This window comes from Lagenorhynchus albirostris, chromosome X, assembly GCF_949774975.1.
Source record: "Lagenorhynchus albirostris chromosome X, mLagAlb1.1, whole genome shotgun sequence".
Taxonomy (NCBI): Eukaryota; Metazoa; Chordata; class Mammalia; order Artiodactyla; family Delphinidae; genus Lagenorhynchus; species Lagenorhynchus albirostris.
In genome coordinates, this window is record NC_083116.1 from 6,123,813 (window position 1) to 6,138,644 (window position 14,832).

General features: G+C 36.3%; 1 protein-coding gene across 11 annotated transcripts in view; it reads right to left on the reverse strand.

The window, feature by feature from the left end:
- FMR1 (fragile X messenger ribonucleoprotein 1) overlaps positions 1 to 14,832 on the reverse strand; it is a 36,479-nt gene that overhangs the window by 5,408 nt on the left and 16,239 nt on the right. For 7 of the 11 annotated variants that reach the window (XM_060137631.1, XM_060137636.1, XM_060137634.1 and 4 more), the window contains 9 exons: positions 14,500 to 14,593; positions 14,297 to 14,413; positions 11,830 to 12,000; positions 11,654 to 11,732; positions 8,166 to 8,275; positions 7,328 to 7,462; positions 6,759 to 6,821; positions 4,129 to 4,215; positions 1,419 to 1,614 (listed from right to left, as the gene is read on the reverse strand). In XM_060137631.1, coding sequence (XP_059993614.1) covers positions 1,419 to 1,614; positions 4,129 to 4,215; positions 6,759 to 6,821; positions 7,328 to 7,462; positions 8,166 to 8,275; positions 11,654 to 11,732; positions 11,830 to 12,000; positions 14,297 to 14,413; positions 14,500 to 14,593 — 1,052 coding nt within the window. The remainder of the gene's footprint in view (positions 1 to 1,418; positions 1,615 to 4,128; positions 4,216 to 6,758; positions 6,822 to 7,327; positions 7,463 to 8,165; positions 8,276 to 11,653; positions 11,733 to 11,829; positions 12,001 to 14,296; positions 14,414 to 14,499; positions 14,594 to 14,832) is intronic. The other 4 variants (XM_060137637.1, XM_060137638.1, XM_060137635.1 and 1 more) reach the window with 1 other exon arrangement.

Genomic DNA, 14,832 nt, shown 5'->3' on the forward strand with positions numbered 1-14,832 from the left:
TATTATCACCTTCCATTTTGTAAAACAAATTATCTTAAATTCAAAATGAAGGTCTCCACAATATTTGAGGTAATTTTTGTTTTAAACATTTTTGGTTCTCATTAAAAAAAATAAAAGATTTTATTAGCCATCTAAGTTCAAACCTGAGTATGCCACATCATTAAACAGCTGTGCTCCTTTAAACATCTGTGCTCTCTGGAGGAAAAGTTGTCTACAACAGTTAAATGCAATACCTTGATCAACAAAACCTCTATAAAGAGGGTTCCTTTTAACAAGGTTTGGCCCAGGCACAGAGGGGAATGCATACATTTTGGTCACCTCAGAGAGGGTGGCAAAGGTGGCCACCATGGCTGCTATCTCAGGGAAGGGTCTCTTGTGCGATAAGGGATTGGACCTAGCTGAATGGGGATATGCTTGCCTGATGCTTGGTCCACAACCTTCCCTCCCACTCCCACTGGGATAATTGATCATTATAAAGGATTTATTGTAATAAACTTGTTATGCCTGAGGGTCTGGGTTAATGACATAAGGGATGGGAGTGGGGAAAAGAGCTCCACGGTGACGGGGGACTTCAACAGCATAAAGAACAGACTGCTGGGAGAGGGATTAGGGGTTAGGTTCAAGGTTGGCCTTAGGAGTAGGTGTCTCTCTCCCCGACTCCAGAATATCAGCTCTACTACCTCTCTCTCTTCCTCTGTTGGAGCTAATGACCAATTATAGCTTCACCATTATAGCTTCATTCCTGTGGATCTTGAAGGCTTTTCCATCTTAAAGAGTTCCTTTTTGAAATGCAAATATTTGTGAGATGGATTATACCTTATACCATCATAAGCAAGTTACATAGTAGATACACAGTTGAGCAAGAAAGACAGTAGGCACTGGCAGTGGGACAGCGTTCAATGAAAGGTACTGGGAGAGAAGAAAGAAGCACTGAAAGAAGAGCTGAGAAGGCAAAGAGAAGCTTCGCCTACTTCTTGACTGTGCCTAGGGCTGACTTTGGCCATGCCACTCAAAATCACCTGACGAGCCACAGGATGCAGACCCCTGATTTACACAGTCCATCCAGCAAGTATGACCAGCACATGCCTGACAAAAAATGAGCCACAGTACACAAATGAAAAAAGTTTTGGCTATACAGTAATAAAATCAGGAAAGGCCTTAGGAAAGTCATCAACGTACAAGGGCTTAAGCAGATTTATCCCCAGTCAGAATGTGGACAGACTCACACCTGCCCTGTGAACTCTATGTGTTATTATCAGGTTTTTACTCTATGTCTCTTGCAACACAATTTGACGCACTGTGAATTGGAAACCATGTAGTGAGAAACTGTTATAATGGGGTTCTAATGAGTATTAGAGATTAGCAGCTATTAAGTCTAGGAACAGATAAAGTTACTGAGTAAAATGCTTAGTTTGTACCTGAAGTATATCCAGGACCGCGTCTGCCGTGCCCCCTATTTCTGTAAGGTCTACTACCTCGACCCATTCCTTGACCATCATCAGTCACATAGCCTTTTTCCTTATCTGTACGATTTGGTGGTGGTCTAGAACTAGCTCCAATCTGTCGCAACTGCTCATCAATTTGTAATCTCTCCAAACGCAACTGGTCTACTTCCTATTTAAAATATACAAGATAACAGTAAAAATAGTTTGACATTTTACTTAAAAATACCTTTCTCCTTTTCATCAGATAAAAAGTATACTGGAAATATTTCAATTTCAGTTCTAAATTTATAGTAAACACTGTTACACAGAATTATCAGGAAATTGAATGGTCTCCTTAAAAATAAATTTACTATAGATAACATATTATTGATGTCCAGAATTAGAGATATAACAAAAATACTAAGCATTAAAATTATACTGATAGAATTTAAAGTTATTTAATTTGGCACTATTATCCGATAGATCTGCTAAGGCACAAATATGCTAGTTTTTGGACCTCTTGATAATAGGATATTGAATAAAACAACTCTAAAACGTATGAATACAGATAAATGACATTTAAGGTTTAACCAGCTAACCTTAAAAATCACACATTGTAAATAATCTTAATTGAAATAGATTTGCCACTTAATATCTTAATTAACAAAACATTGAGTCTGGGCCATCTTCTGCTTTCAAAGAACATATACTATGGCAGGTCTTTGGACGTGACTATACAATTAAGAAACAATTATCTTCGATGAACTGAAAATGTTTATATTCCTTATATAGGGGAACTATTTAATAGTTGACAAAAAAAAGTTGGATATCTTATATCATGCCTTGAAAACCTCTTAAAGACTACAACTCTGCTAGAACAAGTATGACGAACAGTATAGTCAGTTGATCAAAATATACACCTGGGGTCCATTAACAGACCCTCACACACAATGCTTCCAATATGTTGGGTTCTGTCAAATCCAGATGAAGTCTCAACTCTAACCCTTCTTCCAATCTACCCATAAGCATCTATTTACTAGCTATAGGGAACTGGATCCACAACTAGAGTAGCACTGGGTGTCTCAGTCAAGCAGACGCCGTCATAGGGACCGTCCACATGAACAGTCACTGGGGAAGCCTCTGTAAAGCTAGGTTCCTAAAATCTTGGTTATGGCAGCCTCAGGAAAAGGGCAGGTAAGAATCTAGATGAGCTTCATCTGTGCTCTGAACCAGAATTTGTTTTACAGAGGACTTGAACAAAGAAGAGACTGCAGCTGAGTGAGTGGCTTACTCCAAAAGTACAGTTAGAGCTCATGGAATGGGTGTATCTTGCAAAACAGAATGGTAGTCCAGGTTATCCCACTGGGGCAAAGCAGTCACCTTTTGGTGAGAGATGCCAAGCCCACTCGAGGGAAGATCTGGTGATGGAAAGAATGGCAACAACAGGACAGCTGCTGATAACCAAAAAAGATACTCAATTGTGAAGAATAAATCAAAAGATCTAAGGAAGAACATTAGTCAAAAGAACAAGGGACTGATACAATGCAACCCTAACTCTCCAGGTCTTCAAAATTATTTAAGCTAAGAATATGAAGAAAAACACATACAACAGATTACACATAAAACACACTTTAAAACAAAAGTGAATAAGCAAATCAATGGGGTATCCTATCCATGCAAACCTTGCTGGATGAAACCTCCCCACTTGCAATTATTAACTGACCACCATAAGAATGATAAGAAGTGCCTAGCTATTGTATTTTCCTTCCTTGTTTACATATAACTATAAATTATTTAATTTTATTTCTTTAAGAAATCAGCAAAAAAATTCTTATTAAGATAGCATCATAAATAAAATAGAAACTTGGATTGCTTTAAAAATACTATTTAGTACCAGTTACAATGTATTTTTGATACATATGGATACAAAGAAGAAATTATAAAAGTGACATGGGTGAAATTCTATTTTATCGAATTACAGAACATTTGGCCAAAAGAAATTTTAAAAAGCACCTAGTCTAGGGAGGTGATTTGCTATAGACACAGAGCTAGTTCATGGAAGAAGAGAGACCCCAAGCAAATCACTGGATTGCCAATCCAGTGCTCTTTCTGCTATGCCTTGCAGCCTCCTCGTTCCTGCTTTCCAGTTTGTAAGCTAGAGGAGGCATAACTGTACAAATACTAACTAAAATGTGCATTTATAAAACAACACAAATTGTTTCTATTTTGTAATAACAGAGTATAGAGAAAATTACGAAGGGTAAACATTTAAACAGAGGACTTCATGAAACCCTGGGATTTCCTTGATAAATGACATAAAAGGGACAACAAAGGCAAGTGTTACAGACACGAAATTTGTCCTGGAAAAAACTCACAAGGGCTAGAAAGGATCAATGGGATGAAATGTATTTTTGACAGGATTGTCTAAAGTGAGTATAAGGGTTTAACAGAAGAATAATGGGAAATAGGGGAGTTTCTTGAGAACTGGGATACTGGTCCTTAAATTTATAATGATGGAAAACTGACGTGTTTTCAGAAGGAATATAATAAGCTAAACGAAATGAACATTTTTTTCTATTATCTTTTACAGGTCTTTGATTATCATGTACAGGCTAGTATGAAACTTAATTGCTTTAAGACTTACTATGGAGTTTTTATATTTTAGTGCAAAAGGTTTCAACGTTAAAGTTCTTCCTGTCCTCACCTTTAAATAGTTCAGGTGATAATCCAGAAGAACAGTGGCATTAGCGATGCTGTCTTTTGTTCCCACAAAAACAAATGGTACCATACCCTGAAAAAGAGATGGCAACAATAATCCTATAAAATTAATGGTGAATTAATCTGAAAAATGCAAATAATGACTAAATCCCTAGCACAGGGTCTGACAAACAGTAAGTACATGAAAGTTTGTTGAAAATATAAACCAATACCTAAAAACAAAAGTAGTTGGTATATTTTACCCACCTACTGTGTATAAGGACAGATCAGTATAGCAACCCTTAAATCCATCAGGTTACTATGATATAAACACTACTAATAAATGTTGGTAAACTCATAAATTATGTAACTCAAAATTATATAAGCTTTAACATGAGAAGCATAAACAAAACGAATACTTTAAAATACTCTAAATCATTTACTACAGATTTTATCTAGATCAAATTCTTTAAAAAATAATTCAAAATTAGATACCAGGGTACAAAAGTAGAACTAAATCAACTTCGCTAGTCGAGTCAACAGAGTACAAACAAAACACAAACAAGAAGAATAAGAAATTAAAATGCACTTAGTAATTATTCTGTGGGGGGAAAAAAAACTAGGCACATCCATGAGCATAAAATTTAGCATTTCAATATACTTCCATAATGCGCTCTGAACATAGTAAAGGACTGAATCATCAGGAAAGTTTGATCTCTCTATGGTACTACTTTAATATAAGGATAGATTTTAAAAAAGGAGTAGACTAAAAATGTATACTTCTAGCCCATCAGTACAAATGAGAAAAAAACTATTTCTTGTCACAGTTATAGGGAAGCCTAGGCCAGTTCTGCAAACTAATAGCTGGCAATTATGACATTCAAAGTTAAGAATAATTCAATATTCGGCTACTGATGAAATTCACATGGTTACTGATATTCACAAGTGACTAAAGAAAAGCACACAGGAGCTTTGATGTAGATACATTAGAATTCTCTAGGTGAAGTTTCTAGGTGTGAGAAGCCAAGAAGCTTACAAGTATCACCCTTTTAAAAAGAGCATTCAGGGCTTCCCTGGTGGCCCGGTGGTTGAGAGTCCGCCTGCCGATGCAGGGGACGCGGGTTCGTGCCCCGGTCCGGGAGGATCCCACATGCCGCGGAGCGGCTGGGCCCGTGAGCCATGGCCGCTGAGCCTGCGCATCCGGAGCCTGTGCTCTGCAGCGGGAGAGGTCGCGGCGGTGAGAGGCCCGCGTACCGCATTTTAAAAAAAAAAAAAAAAAAAAGAGCATTCATTTGATAGGTGTGGGTACCGCTGGGCTGCTTTTGTTTGCTTGCGCTCAGTACACAGAGTCTTACATGCATGTGGGGTTGAAATAGGTTTTTTCTTTTTCCTTCCACATGAACATGGCTGTTGATAGGGTACAAAACTAAACAATTAGGAAATACTGCTTGCAGACTGACATCCATCTGGTAAGCAAGGCACTGCTTCCTAGTAACAACAACCACCTAATGAATCAGGTGCCATTGAAAACCCATGAGCTTCACATGGATTTTTTTTTGATTGAATAATATATGAACTATGGAAACAATCAGGCCTATGACTCAGATCTTTTTTTCTCAAGAACATTTCTGACGGTTGAGTTTTTTCCCCAGCTTTGTTACAAAGCAGTTAACCATATTATTTTCCAAAATGCCCTATGATGAAATGCTACGCCCTTCCCCCTGGATCACATATGACCAAAATAAGCTTGAAAATCCTATGTCACAGATTTAGTTGATCAACTGTGGAGCAAATAATGAAAAAAAATTCTCTTTCAACATTTCCAAACTGTTGATGTACCCAAGTGCCACTCTAATTTAAGCACATTACTAGTGGACCAGAATGGTTAAATTACGACAAAGAAAGGCAAGAGCAGACACCAGGAAAAAGTGATTTCCTGTTCTGGGATGAGAACTGGCCTGCCCAGCAGAGAGGAATATCCAATCTACTTGCGGTTATATTTCTTTTTACAAAATGGCATTTTTGCTTTTAATCTCTTGTGAGTCATAATATTCTCCCCATAAACAGTTCTCACAGGCCAGGTTGAGGGCGGGTGTCTGCCCTCAAGGAACTAACAATGTGACGAGATAACTAGTAAATATCTATGTAGTAAGCGCTACGATAGGGGCGAACACATCGGAGCATGAAAGGGGGAAAGGCTCTTGAGCCCGTCAGGGGGAGGGGACCTATGCAAAGTATACAAGGAAAGCTGCACAAGGAGTACGGTCAAAGCAAGGTGGCAGGTTGGAGGAAAAAGAGTGCGCCAGGCAGAGGAAACATGTGCATACGTCTAGAAGCAACAGAGAGCAGAGTAGTGTTTCAAGAACTCTAGGTACTTCAGGTATGGCTCAAGCCTCTCTCAAGTACAAGGGAGAGGAGTGGTAAGAGATGATATTGGTCAGGGGACTGTGAAAGAAAGGCCCTTATTATAAGCAACAGGAAGGAATATGAGCTTTTTCCCAGGGCAATGGGTCCACGAACCCACAGACACTCCTCCACATCCCCCAACTCTGACGATCATTTGTAGTCTTTCTTAACCAGGGGAATAAACATTAAAATATAAAATTAAAATGTATTTTTCAAGGAATGTTTTCCTACCTGCCAAGCCTTGAGTTCAGGTTTCTGGGATTCCCCTGCTACAATTGATGAAACCACTAACACCTAAAGCAGTATAAGGAATGCAAGTGATGTCATTAACTATAACAAACGATACACAGAAGCCTGAACGCAGGACTTTCACTGCAGGACTTCTAAATCCATTTCTAAACAATTAGGTTAGTTCAAATATTGAAAGTCAGTTTTAAAAATATGGTTTTAAGTAGTAACTTATGCATCTAACAGAGGGTACATTTTGAGCTACTACAACCTGTAAAATTTCAAGAGCTACAGCATGAAAAAATAAAAGTCCACCCTCAAAAGAAAAATGTGACCACTGAATGCAACCCTGTATTTTATGTTTACAGCATAAGATTTGTCACTGTGAATAAACTGAAGAGTAGTTATCACTTTGGTTTGTAATATCTCATAAGCTGGCAATCAGATTTGAAACAAATATAGCATGAGTAGCCTTATGAGCCTAACCACAGAAAATACCCAAAACACCAACTGTAACATTTGGGCTGAAGAAATGACTTTTAGTATAATTCAAAGTGACCATTATTTCTTACCCTCTGGACTTTTGTGCTGTTAGGCTGAGAAAAATGAGTGCTGTTTTCCTTTACATCTATATGCTTTTTTTCTTCTGAAGGAGTAGGTCCAACCCTTGAGTTACTGGAAGGTAGGGAATTTGGTGGCATAATTTCCTTGGTGAAAAACACAAAACACAAAAGAGAAAAAAAAAGGACCAATTTCTAAGACTTTATTTAGCTCCATTATTGTACCAATGATCATATTTTTAAGAACAGAAGCTATTATAAACAGTCTTGGTAAACAAACTTACAGAATGCAAACATTATGCAGTAAAAGCGCACAAAGATTCAACTTCAGCTAAAAGAACCTTGACAAAAGACTATGAAATATATGAAAATTATGGCAATTTGAAAGGATTTTATTTTAAACAGTACCATTGTACAGAAGAGCACGCCCTTACCCCCCCACCCCAAATACTTTAAAAAATGTAAAGCACAGAAAATAAGCAGACACACAAAGTAAAAAAGCCAAAGGATGAAAGCCAGAAGACCTAACTAGTGTCCCAATTTTGTCTCTGTCAGGAACATTAAGTAATATGTGAAGAGTGCTTCAGACTTTTTTTTTACATTTGTGATTACTCATGTTGAAGATCAAGAAATAAGGCTTAAAGGGGTTAAAATTACTAATCCACAATCACAGCATTAGAGAATAAACAGAGGCCGTTATCTACAACTGCAATTAACTGGAATGCCTGATAGACGTTTTACATTCACATTATGTGCATATTGGAGGCCTCTAAGTTACTATCTCAAATAAGACAATAAAAGACTTTTACTTTTATTAGAGAAACCAGAAACATACGCACTAGAAACATACCTCTTCTTGTGGAACATTTTTCTCATTTTCAGCTTCAATTCTCACCCTCACAACTCCTGACTTGTCCACAATCTCCTGAATCAGTTTTCCATTTTTTCCTATTACTTTGCCTAAGGTAAGAAATGAATAATTCATGTTTGGTTTTAAAAACACATACCTCAAACCAGTAAGCACACCCCACCATAAACGATCACATTTTATATATACGTATAAAATTTCATATAATTTCAGTTCTTTCTTTCTTCCTCCGTATCTGTCTGTCTATCTATCTCAAAACCAAAACAGAGACTCTTTTCAAAAAGACAGAGTCAAACTGGCTTTCCATTTTATGAGGTCATCATTGTTCAAACTCCTCTGGTCAGGTATTAGAGTTGATTAATACTTGTGAACTGATAATACTTGTGAACTGATACGGGCAATTTTGAATTTTTAAGGCAGTTCAAAGATAGGCTCTTATTTGGCATAAAAGGGCATATTTTAAATGTTCAGGTATAGTGGCGTGTATCATTCTTTCTGCAAAGTTCTATAAAAGGAATTAAGGAAAAGGACAGATAGTAGAAAATACATTGGCTTCGTTCTTTGACAATTTCAATTCTATCTATCTGTACCTGATTGAAATCTGCTTCTTTGCCCATGGCAAAGATTTTTAGAATTTTATATGGCATATTTATAAAAGGTACTCTAAGTTTAAAAGTGGCTTAAGCAGCTATAAGTACATCTAAAAGTACACATTCTTCAGGCCAATGTGTTAGTGGACTACTACTCTTGTGCATTACTCACAAATTATATTAGTATGTTAGAAGGTAAAGGGATTAATCAGAGTAAAAGATTAAGAAATCACACTTTTAACTTAAAACCACAATGGAAAAGCTTAAAACCAATTCAAGATTAAGTTTTATCAGTATCATCTGTTAAAACTCCAAAGACTTCAAATACCAGTAATGAATGGGCACTCGATTCTCTCTCATTTTATAAAATTTAATCATATACTTAACTGGGAAATGACTGCTTTCACAGCCATCATCATGCATTAGTGTAAAGCAAGACATTACAAATATTAAGAACAAGGGATTCTAGAAATCTACATGTGAATTACATCTGATTCCAAGGGCTCTCCCAAGGTTCTTAAAGCACCCAGCACTGGCCACGCCCATCATGTGCTTGCCCCACCATTTCACCTGAGGTAGGGATGGGGAAAAAGCTGGAATCGAAAATTTGCTGAGCCAATCCTAAATAAGAATGCAGGGAAAGCCCTGTCAAAGCACAACCTTGTGGTTCTTCTAATCAGCATAGCCTTGGCACTCTTGCTTTGCGTGCCAGCCTCACTCACCCCCATAACCCCTTCTGACTGGTCATAACCTGCACGACTGGTCAGTGGTCAGGGAAAAGAACTGACACCACTAAATCAGGACTCCTGATTTAGGTCTTTCTGTCAATTATTTCAGCTCTTCTTCCCTTCAAATGAAAAGGGGTGGAGGAAGGAGAGAGTCTTCCCATGGTTTTTTTCTTTATGTCTATAACACTTATTAGACCAATTCACTGTCAAAGTGGGTGAAAAACAAGCAAATTTTTAGAAAAGAAAGATAAATCAGTGTACGTACCAAAGAGAGTTTGTGGGAAATAAGAGAGATCATAAGTCATATTGTGGGACTTGAAAACTCATACAATACTTATTAGACATCTCCCTATAGATCTGCCTTGCCAAATTTTATACAAAAACGCTTTCTGAAAACTCCCAACATTCCCAGTGCTGGAAGAGACAGCCTCTAAAACAGAACTGTCTTATTTTTCTAGGTAGGAACAAAATGAAAATCAGGCTTTCCGGTGAAAGGTCACTGCTGGGATCCTCTTCTGTTTAGGTAAGACCACAGGTAGAATCTACTTTTAATAGCAAATAATCCAATTCTACGTTACATAGTTATTTCCAATTCCCAACTGACAGCTTACTATAATTCTGCTCTACCGAACTGGAATTGTTTTGAATAGGGGAAGGAAAGAGAACTACATTTACAGAGTCCCCTACTATATCCAGACCTTATGTAATTATATCTTTATCTATAACTATCTATCTATATCTTCCTATTTAATTATCACAATCCTATACGGTAGACACTATGATCACATTTGTTTTAGAGGTGAGGAAAGTAGACCCAAGGAGGCTAAGTCAGTTGCCCAAGGCCAAATAGCGACCAAAAAGTGAAGTAGAGCTGAAATCTGGATCCAGCGCCTACACCCAAGACCTTTCCCTATCATCAAGCCATCTCCAAAATGAACTTTTGTGAATCTGACACATAAGTTTTTATTCAGTAATTTTTGAAAAAACTGTCTAATGGTTATATTTTCTAAGAATTTCTAAATTTAAAATAACTTTTCTAACTATAAAATGTAGGCAATTGCTTGACAAACTGCAAATAAGAGGAAAATAAATATCATTCACAACCCCACTTATCCTGAGGTAACCAGGATGGTGCTAATCACACATTTCCCATACACACAACTGGTGTGCAAGTTACCTCAGTAACATTACATAGTCATGCTCTTCGGTTGTCTGTAGTATATAGTTGAGAAAATAATTCTGCATTATTTCACTAGTATTTTATACTTCATCTTCAAACTAATTGTCTTTGGGAGAAAAATACTCTTCCAAGTGTTTTTTAATGGCATAGGAAGATGTTTATAATTCTATGCTGATAAAAAGAGCAGGCTAAGTAGAACTGAAAGTAGGTGAAAAAAATGCATAGAAAGTCCTTATCTTCTCCTTTAAACATTCCAAAGGGCATGCATTACTTTTTATAATCAGTCATGATATCAAGTTAAAAATTTTTTTAAATGTATAGGCAGTGTGTCCCAATTTTATTTATAAATTTAAAACATATGTAGTATTCTTGATAAAACTGCACTTTGTTGATATGTTCTACTAAAGATAAAGAGTTCCCATGTGTTTGCTGGTACTCGTGATTGGTGATGATCATGAAACAAGTCAAAATGAAGAATTACAGTTGACGTTGCAGAAAGCCCTAGAGACATTCGGAATTACTTCTAGCTTTGGAACTTATTAGATTTAAGTAACCTATATTCAGATCTTCAACTCTGAGATAATGAAGAGTGCTATCATTTTATAGCCCCATTAGAGAGATCAAATACCAGTCTATTCCAAATTATAAAAAGCCCCCAAATGTCATTAATTTTGAAAAAAACATATTTAAGATATAAATACATATAGTGAAGAGGCTGTGCAAAATTTATCCTTCCAGGAACCAGTAGGTTTGAACTAGCAAAGCAGTATCTTTTGCACACCTTCTGAAAATGTAATCTTTGACTGTATTTACCAAATATTTTTTGTACACTGTAGCAACAGACTATTTCAAAGACTAAGCTTCAGCTAAGTGACTCCCCAAGTGAGTGAAAATGGAATTCTATCGGTATAAATAAACTGTTTACCTAACTTTTGCTTTTGTAGTGTGTGTCAAAAGCAATTGACGACTCACCTACTAAGTTCCTTGGAACTTGTATGACATCTTCAGCAAATTCCAGAAAGCTTCGAGCCTTTTTCACTGCATCCTGATCCTAATACAAATGGGGAAAAGATTTAAATCAACAAAAGATGAGCCAGCTAAAATACTATTTTTTATTTTAGAAAAACACTATTTAGTAAAATATTTACCTCCCCATAAATATGAAATGTGCAGGTATCTTCATCTAGATCGATAGCTGTGACCCCAGGTACCTTTCTAGCTTGCTGAATATTAGCACCATGAGTACCAATAGCTAGACCCATCAGATCTTCTCGTACGATAAACTGTTCGTGAAACCTTGAGGCAAGTTGCCTTGAACTCTGAAGAGAAACACACATCTGATTAGTATGCTTTATCAACTATTAAGACAACTGTATTTAGGTCAGCCATGTAAATTATCTTGACCCTGTATATCAGGGACCTATAAATCAGTTTCACTTGGAAACTAACAGGTTTAAGAAAATATTTCGCACAGCGTAAGTACTTTTTAGGTCACTAAAGGTCTATGCCATTTGATATATTTTTGTTAACAGGAAAGGGCTTGTTGACAATTTTCCAAGGTAACTTTTGCAAACCTATTTGCAAGGCTGCCTTAGTTAACCAATGACATCAATGTAATACTTAAGAAGCAGATCAAATGTTCCCAAATAAAAACCAGCTCACTGGGTCTGACAGACTCAATATTAATTAAGTAAAAAAAAAATTTAAATACCATCTTTACAGAAAATTGTATTCATTTCATTTTTTTAATTCATTTTCATTGGAGTATGGTTGCTTTACAATGTTGTGTTTCATTTCATTTTATTAAAGGATATTGGTGTGTGTGTGTGTGCATATATTTTTTTTTTCTAGAAACAGTGCCATTTACATAACTTATCACTAGATACTGTGGGCCTAGATAGTCCTCTGATGAAGTGATGACATTAGAAAGACACCCTCCCACCCCCATCCCCAACCTGAGTAAAGGAATCATAAAAATTTTGGTATAGTAATTAAATTGAATGATCACAGAGTATCAAAGATTTACAGCTTATCTTACATATGTGCCTGCAACCTAAAATGAGATCAGAGTCTGTAAGACCTTGTGATCTGGATCCACAAGTAAGATGAATTCTTTCAAATATTCAGTGATGACTGAACTAGGTTATACTGACACCTCAAACTTGTGGATAATCACTCTCTTTAGATAGTATTATCAAAATTTAATGTTTAGTTCTAGCATGCCATTAATGAAAACCAAACATATTAGTGGCTCATGTTGAAAAATGGAAATTTCGTATCTGAATATGTGGATCTCTTTAATATTAGTAGTGAGAAAAGACAGGCATGCACGCTAGTTTCTCATTATTCAACATACCTGATAATTTGAATGAATGAGTGTAACTACTATAAACAATTTAAAAAGTATAAAATCCTTTTTTGTAGATTAAAGCAACAAAATGTATCAAATATTCCTAGGACTTTTCAAGAGGTCATGTTTTTTGAGTCCTGGTTCATTCACCTGGTTCATTCTTTTCAATTGATAATTTACTGATAAATGATAAGCCAAAGGTATGATAACAGACCATTTAAGAAGAATTAGATGTTTAAGAAGAGGTAAATGAGTATATTTCCACAATACTCACAATGAAAGTAAGGAGGCTGTTCTGGCCTAAAAGCTATGAGAGAATCACTAAAGAAACCACAAACTTGTGAACACAGGGACATCAAGAAAGAATGAGAGTAAAAAACCAATTAAATAGACCTCCATATGGCCGTAAGGAAAACAAAGTAGCAAAAGGAGATATGAATGTCTCCTCTCCTGCTGAGAGTTCAGCGATCACATAGTAAGTTGGAAGGTGGCACGTTTCACAGGGTTTTACAAGAATACAGCCTTTAGTAGTAGTCACCTTCTCTCTTAAAATGCAGTTTGGAACTCCTTTTTTTCTTTACTATTTCAACTGCATGGTGTTTTCCCTCTAACGAAATGAATAATGATGAGGAACTCTGGAATCTGACAATAATATACTTCAGTTGGCACATTAAACTAAGATCCATTTAGTTTCTATGGTAATGGATGGAAGTACTAAATAGTTATCAATGAAAATAAATGTATGGTGATGGAAATTATTGGAGGATTAATAAAAGTAGATAAAATGCACCTTAAGAGACGAAATAGTAAGTTAGGGAAATAGCCTCTGGCAGGAATCTGAAGACAGGAGTTTTAAAGAGTGACAACCAATTAGAATGAAGAAGTTCTATACCCTTTTAAACAGAGATAAACATACATAATGAAAGGAATATGATTAGATATTTAAATACTCTCTAGTACTTTAATGATAACATGTTATATGGAAGAAGCATTGCTTCATTTTATTAGCAGCTTTGATGAACTTCTAGTAAAAAGTGAGTTGGCCAGAAGTTCCTTAGCATACATAAACTGCTGCTTAATTCTGAAACCTCAGGCATAAAAATTTTAGTACGATTATGCACTGTACAATTTAATTTTTCAAAATATAGAATATAAGGAATTGCTAAGAAACAATAAATAAAGGACAAGCTGCCCATATTCAAGTTTTGTAAACACACAGTTATTTCTAGATAATCTTACAACCATCCCTAGGGAAAGCCACATACCTCTAGCTGCTTACTGGCTTCCTCATTTCTCAGTATCAGAGACAGCTTAGTGCGCAGACTCCGAAAGTGCATGTCAATCAGCATGTGTGCACGCTTTGAGGTGACTTCATTGATAGACTAAAGGATATAAATCGACATCATTATTATCAAAGCAAATGCCCTAAATGAAATACACCAAAAATAGACAACTCAAACACACTCACCAAAATGACAAGCTGATAGTTTTCTGCATCATAAGTTACAGAAAAGGCACCAACTGCCTTTTTAAAGTCCTTATGTGCCGATTCTTTGGCACACCTAGAAATAAAAACAATATCCACTGTGAAGTTCAGATGACTGATTACCAACTACTGGTACAAATATATACAGAGACATTTGCACTTAGTAGAACTGTAGATTCATCTTAAACTTGATTTATGCAAAATATGCTGTATCCATTTAACAGTTTAGTTCCTTTGCTGTACATTTCTGATATACTCAGGCCAATCAAGCATATGAGATTACAGAGAAAGGAAAAAACCAGTTATGTTCTTAGG